This window comes from Mesoplodon bidens (genome assembly GCF_964165515.1).
Source record: "Mesoplodon bidens genome assembly, chromosome: 7".
Classification (NCBI taxonomy): domain Eukaryota; kingdom Metazoa; phylum Chordata; class Mammalia; order Artiodactyla; family Ziphiidae; genus Mesoplodon; species Mesoplodon bidens.
The window spans coordinates 74,817,824-74,831,521 of NC_138164.1; the positions used below are offsets into that span (position 1 = coordinate 74,817,824).

At 35.2% G+C, this 13,698-nt stretch overlaps 1 protein-coding gene across 5 annotated transcripts in view; it reads right to left on the minus strand.

Moving 5' to 3' along the window:
• The window catches only part of NOX4 (NADPH oxidase 4), a 135,788-nt gene that overhangs the window by 22,156 nt on the left and 99,934 nt on the right, over positions 1 to 13,698 (minus strand). For all 5 annotated transcript variants that reach the window (XM_081241473.1, XM_081241475.1, XM_081241476.1 and 2 more), the window contains one exon: positions 10,071 to 10,152. In XM_081241473.1, the coding sequence (XP_081097599.1) occupies positions 10,071 to 10,152 (82 nt within the window). The remainder of the gene's footprint in view (positions 1 to 10,070; positions 10,153 to 13,698) is intronic.

The window sequence follows — 13,698 nt, forward strand, 5'->3', positions numbered from 1 at the left end:
TTCAAGTAAAACACCTAGCCAAATTTCACACCCCATTCCAACATATATTTAAACCCAGCTGCAAGCCACACTAAAATAAAGTTACCTCTGAAAGCTTTTAGAGGGAATATATTCAGTTAAAATAAACACTTTAAGATTGAGTTTAGATCTTTAGTTTAGACTTTTATACTACATCAGACTTTCCAATAGAGTGCTATTTTTTAAATTGTATTTAATTTGGAATGTTATTTATTAAGATGATAACCGAATCTTTTTATTTTCTGTCCACTTATCTGCATTTAGGTGCAAATATTTTACAATTTCTTTTTCTCAAACAAATCATTCCATCCCTTTCCTAGCTTTCTTCTTTTTTGCATGTGGCAACTTATCCTCCTGCTGAAAGCAAGGTGTATAGCTCGCTGGCTTATTTGCTGGCTAATTTTAGTGTGAATAAACTCTTAAACCTCAAATTTATATATGCTATATTTTGTTTTGTCATTTCTTTTCCATTAGTGTAGAGAGCTCAATTCAATTAAGAAATAGAAGTAAAATGTCATTATTATGCATCTCGTCTTCACAGGCAAAAAAAAAAAAAAGAGAGAGTGTAGGGGAAGAAACAGAAAACGTGGGACAAATAATGAGTACAAAATAATTCTGCAGAATGTAATTCAACATAAATGAACTAACATCTTCAGCTCAACGGGAAAGACTGTCAGACTAAAATAAGACAATAAAATTGAGTCATGGGTTTTTTCAAGAGACTCAGCTAAAAAATAGGGTACAAAAAAGTTGAAAGTTAAAGAATAAAGATATAGAAGGAAAATTTATTCGAAAGTAAAATATTTGTAGTCAACACTTAGTTCAGATAAAATAGACTTTAAGGAAAAAACATTGTTACAGATATGATGTTACTAATCATTGGTAATTCAGCTCGGTGGGGTGTGCTTTCAGATTTTCCTTTGTTATCAAAGATAGGAGACCATGAGGCAAGAGACTTCCTTATTCTACTCTCTTCTTTTCTGTTCAGCATACTGAGAACTCCTCTCTTCCCTGGTTACAGATGTGATAAAATTTGACCTTGAAAGGGATGAAAAGCCTTTCATTAGGCTTTGGCTAATATGTAGTATGTTTCCATCCAAAGTGTGGTTCTTGGACCAATAGCATTAATTTTATATGAGAACTTGTTAGAAGACAGAATTTTAGATCCAACCTCAGACTTACTGAATCAGAATCTGTGTTTTATTAAGGCCTCTGGGTGGTTTGTAAACACATTAAAGTCTGAGAAGCACTGCTCTAATGCGTCTTTCCAGAGAATTCCATTAATGTTGATAATAAAATGAGATTTTTCCCTCTATTTTTCTTTTGTATTCTGTGAATATTATCTTCTTCAAAACTTTATAGAAAGTGATGATTTAGTTATTTCAAGATCTGGAGGGTAATGTCTGCTATCTGAATGTGAATCTTCCCCAAAATTGTACGATCAATAAGGAATGCAAATAAAATCATACATAATTCATATCAGCATTACCAGGAGACAGAGAATAACTATTGTAGAAAAATGGTCACTAAATACCAACAGAAAAAAAGAAAGTAGCTGAAAAGGAAGACAGGCAAGTAATGTCATATACATATATATATATAACTGTTGACTCTGAAATCAAAACCAAAACAATGACACAGAACTATATTTAAAAATATAATCCAAGAAAGTAAGAGTTCAGAAATATCATCAACAAAATCTCAACCTATAAAGTTAGACAACCTTTGGGAATTAAGTGTAATATTACCATATTTTGTGAGTATACGGATTTTAATATTTTGTCTCACCTTCCTCTGCCACCATTTTTCTCCTCCCTAGGTGATTCTGGAATAACAGAACCCTAAAATGCTGGATTTCAGCTGTGACACAACTTACCAGCTGCAATATTTTTCAGACAGAATGAAATAATCACTCTACTGCTATAAGTTTCTATCATTCTAGCTTCTATGCTTACACTTTGATTGATTAGAGGCTTTTAATAAACAAGAGGTAAATTATATAAGTAAGATAAACTCATAGAATAAATGGGTGTAACAAACAAAATACTACACATGAAAGTGCTTTGAAAACAATAAAATGCCATAAAAAATAAAACATATTTTTATAAATACAGCTAGCCCTATTGTCTAGGAATCACCAGATTTTCTCCTTGGGTTTTACTACTAACTCAAAAACCCAGGAAAACCAGGACACTGTTAAAATAGTTTTGCTCAGTTGTTATCTCCAGTTGCTGGCGTACAATAGGCACTAAAAAATTTTGGTTGAAAGAAGTACTGAAAGAATAAAATATGCTCAACATGTTCATTTGCCTTTAATTTAGAGATAATACGCTTGCAACCTCATTCACTAGAGGGGAGAATGCTCACACTAGGGTAAAATTTTCTGTTCTCAAAACTTTCACAGCAATTACTTTCAGTACAGAGATTTTAACAGCAAAAAATAGCCTTTTAAAATCCAAGTAGGAGGGAAAATTGCAACTTAAAAGAGCTATTAAAGAAAATTTAAGGAAGATGAATAAAACTATGTGTTTACTATATAGTAATATAGTAAATTAGAATGTAGGCTCTAAATCGAGTTTAAATCATGGCTTCACCAGCTAGTAGCTATGTAACCTTGAGCAAGTTACCTATCACTTTGTACTTCAATTACACTCTTTGTAAACAGAAGGTGATGTAAATAATACACACCTCACTGGTTATTGTAAGGATTAAATGAGATAATTCAGGCAAGGTAAAGACCACTGGTTGTCTACCCTTTATCTGTTTTCTCTCCCTTATTCCCAATTGGTGGTGGCATTACAGTAATATATCCACTTGAGAAAAAAAAAAATGACTGTATTTCCCACCCTTTCTTACAAAGACATAAGACCCACTTTAGGGTAATAAGATGTAAGATGTTTGAGGTTGGGGTTCTGAGCAGCTCCTTGAAGAGGATGCTGACTCAGCTTGCCTGCACCTTTTATGCCCTCTGCTCTTCTTTCTTCTGTCTGGAAAGAGAATACGATGGCTGAAGCTGAAAGAGGCATCTCGCAATCGAGAGAAGGAAAGGGGAGTTGCAGACACCTCAGATGTAATATGCTGACCCTGAATTAATATAAGCGACCACTTACCTTGGTACTTCTTGTCACATGAGAAAAACAAGCCCTCATCACTTTTAGCTATGTTTCTGTTTTATGTAGCTGAATGCAAATATACTTGATAAAACTTTTATCATGGTGCCTGGACATAGTAAGTGTGTGATAAATGTTAGATTTTATTATTAAGAATAAAGAGTTATAATTTACATACGTTTAATGCTGGTGCAAATGTACATTTCTGGAAAATTATTTGCCTTTGTTATCTTCATCTGATTAACTTTTACTTTAAAAATGATTCTAATTTTTTTAAAAATCAAAAACTATCAGAGACCCTTACCTCCCAAAACCTAAAATAAGGTATCATAATAATAGATACTCCTCATTGAACATTAAATTTAACCCAGGACCTACCTAAATGTTCTATATACACCTTCACTCCTAATTCACACAACAACCTTCAGAGGAAGGTATAATCTCCCTTTTACTGGGGTGGGAACCAAAACTCAAAATGTTAAGTAATTTCCTCAAGGCCAAGTTTCTATTAAGAAGCATTACTAAATTTCTTGTAAGACTGACTCCAAAGCTCATCTTCTTAATGATCACATATTAATGATTACAGTCAATTAGAAATTATTTTGGTTAGGGATAATACATAAAGGCAAAACAAAATATGAAAAGGGCACATTATATCAAGGAACTCCTGGAAATTCCTGGTTTGCAGGATGGAAGGGTTTAGAGCCATCCTTCATATAACAGTTGTTTCTTGGAAAAAGGTGAATGTGATTACCTGTTTCCCTGGAAAGGACAGTTGCAGTTTTAGACTATTCCTTTCCCAGGAAGTAATCATATCAATAAAAACAACAAGGAGTGGGAGGGAGTTAAAAAGCTTGAGAAAGTCTTTGAAATCTTTCTCTAATGGTCCTCAAATGCTAGTGTGCATCTGAATTGTTTGGAGGACCTGCTATAAAACACAGAGTGCTGGCCTCCACCCCCAGATTTTCTGGGTCAGTAAGTCTGGGGTAAAGTCTGAGAACTTGTGTTTCTAACAATATCCTATGTGACATTGATGGTGCTAGAAGAGCAGGTAGGAGGATAGAGAGTGAGCTGGTGCAGGTGGGGATTTTAAATATGGTGACCCAGGCAGGCCCTTAACATTTAAGTTAAGACTGAGTGGGAGGCGGTGGGTAGTGGTCCACACTGCTTAGACTTTAGGAACAACTTAAGGAAGAAAACTTCACCAGCAGAGGGCTAAGAAATCTCCATAATTAACGAATGAGTGATTAATACATAATACAATCTCATGCATAAATAAAAGCAACATTGTTCGAAAAACTGCTTTGATTGATGTCTGTTTCTTAGAGTTCTGAATCATTTAATCAAGATTTTCCAACAGAAACCGATAATTAATTTAGGGGCTGCAAGGAGAAAAATTCTTTGGCTAAAAGTTCCCATAAAACAAGTATATTATCAAAATTATACTACCATAACCATTATGAATAATTCATTTTAACTGCTTTTTTAATATTCATTTTTACTATAGGCTCATAAAGTGTTTCTAAAATCATGGCTTAACTTTGATAATATCTGACTCTTCTAGAGCTGAGAATTTTGTTGAGGAGCTATATATCACCTTATGCAAAAAGGAGGTTGTTTCTATCCAAGGATGTTAAGATAGGATTTTAAGATTTTTAACAAAGGAAGAACTTCAGGCCACTTTCTCTCTCAACTGATAGACAATTTCTGAGTCAAAGACAAATAAAAAATTAAAAAACTAAAAACAGCTGGTGTCTGAGAAGATGTATGACAGCTGAGAATGCAGGATGAGGCAGAACAAAGAAAGTAAATAGCTCGCAAAGGCACTAGATGGAGAATCCAATATGCTTAACTTAATCTCCTAGAAAGTGTTTACTTCCTCAACTTGTTCTAAGGTTTCAGCTTCCTGACCTCCCAGCTACAGGTTCATCTTGGCCCCATCCTGAACCAGGTCTTATTTGAGTCCAGAACCAGTTATTCTCTCACTCAGCACAGAGGCATCCTTGGACCTACTAGCTATGGATAGATCAGCTTAATTTTGACATTATGTTTGCCTAGATTCGAAAATATTCAAGAATTAAGAATCCTAAAAATATCAATTGTTTTAGATCTCCTGCCAGCCAGGTGTTGGAATATCATCTACTAAATAAAAGAAAACCTAAGTTTAGGGATGAGAAAATGAGAGACAGTAATCCTTTAATATTATGTACATTATGAAGAATGTTATGACTAGCTGTGATTGTGGAAACTACTAGAACAGCTGTGCATCCATCGTAAGCAGGCCCACAATAGAAAGAGTCCCTTCCTGAGTAATCACTGTGCAATCAGATCCCATCACCCAGAGCCATCATTGTTGGGCAGAACATGTCCGTTCTGGCAGGATCTAGACTGGAATGAAGACACTAAAGCAGACCATGGGGTAGAACCTCACCACCCTGCCCTGAGGTGAGGCATAGCTTTGGGAAAAGGTAGAATAGAGCTGGGAATGGGGATACTAATGAGAATTCACATTTGCAAAGGGTCAGGTACTTTACATCATTTTATTTAACAATTACAAAGCTTTATGAGGTAGAATTATGCCAGGCACTGTGTGTCCCTCAAAGCAACACTAGAGGGAAGGTACTTATCTGTCTATCTACCCACCCATCCCTAGTTCTTGACACAGAGCTCCTAAACTTTTGTACATATGGGTACTAGGAAAATCTTTTATTCTAGTATTTAGTCTTTGACTCATTCCTGACACAGAGTTCCTAAGACCTTTGTAATTTCCTTAATGATAGGAGCATCTGACACAGAGTTCCTATATTCTTGGAATTTCCTGATTCTAGGAATGTCTCTTGTTCTGATGAGGCAATTCTTGGTGGGCTCCAGGATGCAGCTGGTCACCAGAAATGCCAGGCCATGATTAGAAGCTTGGAAGTTTCAGCTCCACCCCCCTATTCTCTGGAGAGGGGAGAGGAGCTGGAAATGAAGTTAATAACTGACCATGCCTCTGTGACGAAGCCTCCATAAAAAGGGGTTTAGAGAGCTCCCAGGTTGCTGAACACATCTACATGCCAAGGGGTTGGTGGATGCCAACTCTATGGGGACAGAATCTCCTGCACTTCCGATACTTCCAGACTTCACCTTATGTATCTCTTCATCTGGCTGTTCATCTGTATGCTTTTTCATATCCTTTATTGTATAATAAATCCGTAGGTGTTTCCCTGAGTTCTGTGAGTGAAGGACAGAATCCAAGGAGAGGGTCATGGGAACCCTGATTTGTAGCTAATTTGGGCAGAAGCTGTAAGTAACTTGGGAACCTACTACTTGTGATTGGCATCTGAAGTGGGAGTGAGCAATATTATGGGACTGAACCCTTAAGCTGTAGGGTCTGCAACTAACTCTGGTTAGTGTCAGAATTGAATTGAATTGCCAGACACCCATCTGGTATCAAAGAATTGGTTGGTGCGGGAAAAACTCCCACGTACCTGGTGTTAGAAGTATTGTATGTGAGAGTAAAGGAGAAACAGGGAGTTTTTCCTGTAGTGCTAATATTGTATTTGAAATAGAGGGAAAACAAATCATGTTCAGAAAGACTTCCCACTTGTCCTCAGTCATGGGGACAGTAAGCCAGCATGCGATACAAGTGAAACTATTTGAATACCTTCCTTGAAGTCCTTCCTCTTCCCTTCCTTCCCCTCACCCTTTCATCCTCTCCCCCGTCTTCTTTTTGTCCAGTAGTCATCCCATTCTCCTGATTGTGCCTCCTAACATTCTCAGACATCTATCTGCTTTTCCCTATTACGATTATGACAGAAATGATCCTTTATCACTTCCCTCCTGAATATGAAATATGATCTCTCAATGAACCACCCACTTTCATGGTTCCATATGCTGTTATGCTCTTTGTTCCATCTATAAAAAGCCTCTTCATCTGGTTCCATAGCACTTGTCAAGATTTTCCCCAAAGGGAAAATTAAACTTTACATGAATTGCCTAGACAGGAAGGCACTTTATCTTCTCTTCTCCGATTGAATTTAGTACTTCTCTATAATTTATAGGACTTATCATATTACTATAATTAATTTCTCCATTAAACTCTGATTCTGCTTTTCCCCCATTGGACTCTAGGTCCCTCAAAGCCATATACTATGTCCTAAGTATTTTTGTATTTTCAGTAATTATGACTGCTTCTGGTGCATGTAGTTTTTCAATAAATATTTGAAGAATGGAAAAATGGACAGATGAATAAATGAGAGACAGTATAGCACAATTAGGTATAATTTGGGGGCCAAACAGACCTGGGTTTGAGACCCAGCTCTGTCATGTGACTTTGGATAAGTCACTTAACCCCTTTAAATTTTCGTCCCTTAATCTGTAAAATCTGTAAAATTGGGAAAATGGTCCTACCTAACTCATAAGGGATGGTAAAGATTAAATGAAATAATGCATATAAAGCACATAACACAATCCTGGCATGTAAAAAGTGTTAAATGTTGCTATTTTTTATTACAAATGAGAATAACTTCGCTCAGGTAACAAATATATTACAAGTGTGCAGATTGAACAAAAATTACTGAAGTGGGAGGGAGGGTCTCTGGAAGAAGAGGAACTCAAAACTTTCTTTGGGAAGAGAAAGGAAGACAATTTGGAGAATAGATGACATCTGGAAAGGTCACCTGAGGCTCTGCAATTTAAGTATATTACTCCATATCACTGTTTTAAGCCATTTTTAAACAGCCCATTGGAAATGACATTAAGTTGAGACATTGCTTTTATTGTCCAAATAATCAAGGTTGTCCTCTGGTAGCAAACCAAGCCAAAAAGAAAGAGCTCTGAATTTTGCCATAAATAGTATTCCCCTCTCTAAACAGTTCTGACATTAAGCATTCCAGAGAATTTGATCTTTATGAGAACCAAAGAGAGATACGTGACATTTTATTCCTGGTTTCCACAATATTTTTATATGTATTATGATTAAATTTTCAGAGCCATTGGAATATGTTTTGCTGGCCTAATTGCCAACATGGTTGCAAGTCATTTGTGAGTAAAATTATGCCAAATGTCTTCAACCATTTTACATCCCGAAGCTGCATTTACAAGGATAAGAATATTTATAGCTACCGTCTATTCTAAATACATTATAAACCTAAAGACTTCACAGTTAATAATGAGGATGACAGCTAAGAAATGAGCAACAAAACTTAAGCTCATTATCTCCATTTCTTTCCTCTAACCTATGAATCAATATTTACTTTCTATTAAGTATTCATTCATTTCCTGCTTTTCACTCATCTGTCTATTTCTGACACATCTATTCCTGCTCTGTGAATTTTCATGGTGCAATGTCTTCTATGACATTCTGATGAGAATGGATGTGCCCGGTTTTGGCAATGGGTCAACTTTGAATTCAGGAATGTAAGAATGTGACTAATTAACATTATTATATTTTAGAACAACGTTCCCCAGCATCATCGCATGTAACGTTTTTTAAAAAATGACTTTCCCTTAAAAAACACACGTACACACACATTTCAAGAACTAGTCAGTTCTCTTCATGAATTTTTTCCCTAAATAAAAGACACCTTTTTCCATGTTTCATTATCTGTTAGGTGTCTCTATAAGATGCTCAAGATTATAGGGACACTATGCTCACTAGAGAACCCACCTCCAATCCAAATTACCACTGTCCATTCATCAGCCTATATTAACCAGTGTAAAGTGAGTCTCACTTAAAGAAGGTCAGCTACATTATCCTCTATAAATATCACTCTGTGACACCACGTAATATAGGGCAAATAAGTCACTTCTTAACCCATATTTTAGCTCTTAAAACATATTTCTCACAAATGGAGTCTATATTCAATGAGTCAGTAAAAGAATCAGAATAATCTTAATGTAGTGCGAATGTAAATTGATACAGCCACTATGGAGAACAGTATGGAGGTTCCTTAAAAATCTAAAAGTAGAACTACCATATGACCCAGAAGTCTCACTACTGGGCATATACCCTGAGAAACCCATAATTCAAAAAGAGTCATGTACCACAATGTTCATTGCAGCACTATTTACAATAGCCAGGACATGGAAGCAACCTAAGTGTCCATCAACAGATGAATGGATAAAGAAGATGTGGCACATATATACAATGGAATATTAGCCATAAAAAGAAATGAAACTGAGTTATTTGTAGTGAGGTGGATGGACTTAGAGTCTGTCATATAGAGTGAAGTCAGAAAGAGAAAAAACGAATACCATATGCTAACACATATACATGGAATCTAAAAAAAAAAAATGTTATGAAGAACCTAGGGGCAAGACGGGAATAAAGACACAGACTTACTAGAAAATGGACTTGAAGATATGGGTAGGGGGAAGGGTAAGCTGAGACAAAGTGAGAGAGTGGCCTGGACATATATACACTACCAAACGTAAAATAGCTAGCTAGTGCTATAAATAGCACAGGGAGATCAGCTCGATGCTTTGTGACCACCTAGAGGGGTGGGATAGGGAGGGTGGGATAGGGAGGGTGGGAGGGAGACACAAGAGGGGGAGGAGATATGGGGATATATGTATATGTATAACTGATTCACTTTGTTATAAACCAGAAACTAACACATCATTGTAAAGCAATTATACTCCAATAAAGATGTTTAAACTAACACATCATTGTAAAGCAATTATACTCCAATAAAGATGTTTAAAAATATGTGTGTATATATATATATATATATATATAAATCCTTACATTTAAAGGATAGAAAACAGGAAACCCAATGAGAGATTAGCTGTGAAGAGCCTGAGCCATTATAGAGCAGGAGATGCTCTAGTTAGTTGGGTTAGGTTTTTCAGGCCTTTTCAGAAATCCTAAAAAGGAAACATTTTTTCTTTGCCCTCCCAAAGTTCACCCATCATTATGCACATTCCCTTTATAATACCTAGGGAACTCCTATTGCTTACTTGGGATAATTTCTAGATTGAATGAATGGCAGAATCTCGGAGTCTTGACTAGATGGAGGAAGTAGTAAATCTCGAAATCGTTCTGTCAAAATAAAAATAAACAACAGGCTATGAAAAAAAGTCATAACATACTTTCAAAATAGAATTATTTCCTATTCTTTTAATTTGTTAACTATTTTGACTGCATATCTTGTATTAGAAATTTACCCACCATTTTATGTACTACCAAAATAGGTTTTTATTTCACTTTAATGACTATGCATATTTTTCTAATTAAGATGTCATAAAAACTGCATATATAAAAATAGCAAGTATTCATTAGTATAAACTAATGCTAAAATCTTATAATTGAAAGGTTAGAGGAAACATATATGACCAATAAATATACCAAGAGATGCACAAACTCATTAGTAACCTGGGAAATAAGAATTAAAACCACACACCATAAGATAGTATTCACATTATGTGGCATTCAATTGACAGAAATTAATCTCACAAGACCAAGTGTTAGGATTGTATCAACATAAGCTCTTATATAATTCTGGTGGAAATGCAAGTTGGTGCAATAGCTTTGGAAAACAATTCCATATTAAGTTTAACTTCTGCATACCCTATGAGCCGATATTTCCTTCCCTAGGTATATACTCTGCAGAAACTTTCAAATATGTCTCAGGCAGAAGAAAAAGAATATTCATAGCAGCACTGGTCAGAACAACATAAATGGAAACAACTCAATTGCCTAGGAACAGGAGAATGGATAATTTGTGGTATATTCACACAATGGAATATTCGATGAAGTGAAACAATGAATTCAGTTACAAATAAAAACACAGTGAATCATATTAGTATGATGTTGAGTGAAAAAAATACCAGCAGATTACATATAGAAGAATATTATTTTTTGTTGAGTTAAAAACTAACTAAGCAATGTGTTACTTGGGTATGTTATATATGAAACAAAGAAAACCAGTGAAAAAATGGATGATATACACAATTCAGGACAATGGTTACCTTTTAGAAGGAGTGAGGGGATGAAATAGGAGAAAAGCAAAAAGACAGGTGAAAGAAATTGTTAATAAATTCATATGTATTTACTATAGCATCATAAATCAGTGAATGAATGAATGAGCGAAGGAGAGCCAGAAATTGTCCAATGATGAGAGTGGGTCATGAACCAAGAATCTGATTAATACGATTCTGTACTCATGAATTCATAATGAAGGAAAGAAGGAGAAAGGGAGGAAAAGAAAGAGGAAGAGAAAGAGACAGGGAGGGAAGAAGTGAGACAGGAAACAGAAAAGAAGAGAAGGAAAAAAAGGAGTGTGGAGAAAGGAAGAATCCTCAGTTCTACCTTAGAAATAGTTACAACGAAAAGCTATCTGCACTGATAGAGTAATCTATCACTCTAATACTGATCCCACATTTCTAGGATTAGATAGTCACTATCTCTAGAGTCATCCCTAGGGAAGGCTTCCTTGATCCCTCCTCTTTCTTTCTTTCTTCCTGCTAAATCTGGAATAGATGGCCCTGCTGGGTACTCCTAGTACACTCTGTGCTATGCTGTCATGGAATCTATCATATTACATTTTTACTGTTATATACATTTGTCTATCCACCCCTCCCCCTCCTCCTAGTAGATGGGTATTGTGCCACCAGGATGCAGAACACTATCTGATACATAGTAAGGTGTTAGATAATTATTTGTTGAAAGACTATTTCCGATTTCCACTTTTACTGGATACAGAAAACTGTTTGCCTAGGTTAATCTTAATGCCTTTTAGAAGAGCCCCACTGGTCATCGATCAACCATAAAAAGCCAGGGGACCTGTACTCTAGCCTTGACAGAGTCACACCATCAGGCTGAGAACAGAGTACAAAGCTGAAACACTGCACTGCAGTAAATCCATCACTAACAAAAGATGAGCAATTTCCACAAAATACTGAAAATCTACACTTGATGATGACTCACCCTTTCCAGGCTACTGAATAGCCAGACGTTAAACATTTGTGAGTACAGTGGTTACCAAGTATGGCTGAGAAACAGGATGTGGATTTTATCCTCATATTTATTAAAATAGATCGAATCAGATGTTTAGCTGACCTCTACTCTGCATTTTGTTTTCACCACTCTGACAGTTCTTACAATACACTTGGAGAGGAACTAAGAAAATTCAAACAGAGGTGGCTGTACCCTACAGTCCACAAATCCAAGAAAGCATACTTTATTTTTTTCTCCTTTAGGCACACTTACTCTTTAATTTGAGTTCATATTTTTTAAAATTAAATTCTATTATTAACTGATATGCTGCTATTTTTCATCAACAAAATTAATGATTATTTCAATGAATGACTAGTAAATTTTTCTGATGACATGATCCATGCTTTTCAGTCTACTTCCCAATTTATGTAGCATCCCATTAAATGAGTGATTTACAGTGTTTCTTTTTTTTCCTTCTTTTGCCCCCCCATTTATGCCTTTCCTAGAATGGGTCTTGAAAAATAAAACCAAAACCCAACAGCAAATATGAACTTTACACATCAAGTAAAGAACTGTTCAATCAAACAGCTATATTAAATATGATATATCCTTGGGTGCTGAAAATTAATATGTTAAAGTTTTACTGAATGTTTCCCAAACTGATTTAAATGCAAAGAAAAATCAGAATTATTAATAAAATAACCATAATATAATACTGCTCTAGATTATCCTTGTTTATATAATCATAAAACTCATTTGATTGTAAATCTGGGAGAAAATTTCTGGAGATGACATTATACTGATAGGACTAATAAACAAACAAAAACCCACCCTCTACACACACAGCAAAAGTAGCATATAAGAGATCATTTATTAAGCTACCCAAACTATGAAATCTATAATTAGTATTCCTACATCTGGAGCATCCTTTAATCTGAGTATCATAAATGCAAGGAATACCAAGTGAACATGAAGACTCTTGAGTAGCTAGCGCGACTGTCAAAAAAAAAAGTTCACATATACACAAACAGAAAATATACACAGTACCTTAAAACTGTCCTTTTTAAATTTTCCATTCTTATACCATATGTATAAATTCCTAAATGAGAATAATTAACTTTTTCCCGTAAAAGTATAATGATTGCTTATTTTTTCTTTATGAGAATAAAAATAAATGATAAAAATTATCCTTAGAAAAGTCCAAGTAAATGAAAAATTGTTTCAAATGCTTACATTAATCCTTCTTTAGTCTCCTAAATTTCAGCTATTTAATTAGCATCCCATTCTTTATCTGATGCTAAGGAAAAGACCAAAATAAATTGATGTTTCCTTTGTTAGATAGCAAAAATTTTAAAATAATTCTTCTTTTCTTAGAGTAAAATGTCACACCAGCTGATCTGTTTTCTCAGTAGGCCCAAAGTCTGTTTCTTAAGAAAATGGCAGTTATCCAAAAACTAGAGCTCAGTCCTTTCACAGGGCTTCTTAGAACAATTTCATTAAAGCCACTGAAAAGAACCAGAGGATTTTCTGCAAAGTGATATTTTGATGAGCTGACTAATGATGTGATAATGTCTGACCATAATCTTCTACCAGTAGAGGATATATCTTAATTAACACAAGCTTTTGTAGCCTTTCACCCACTGTTTCTTT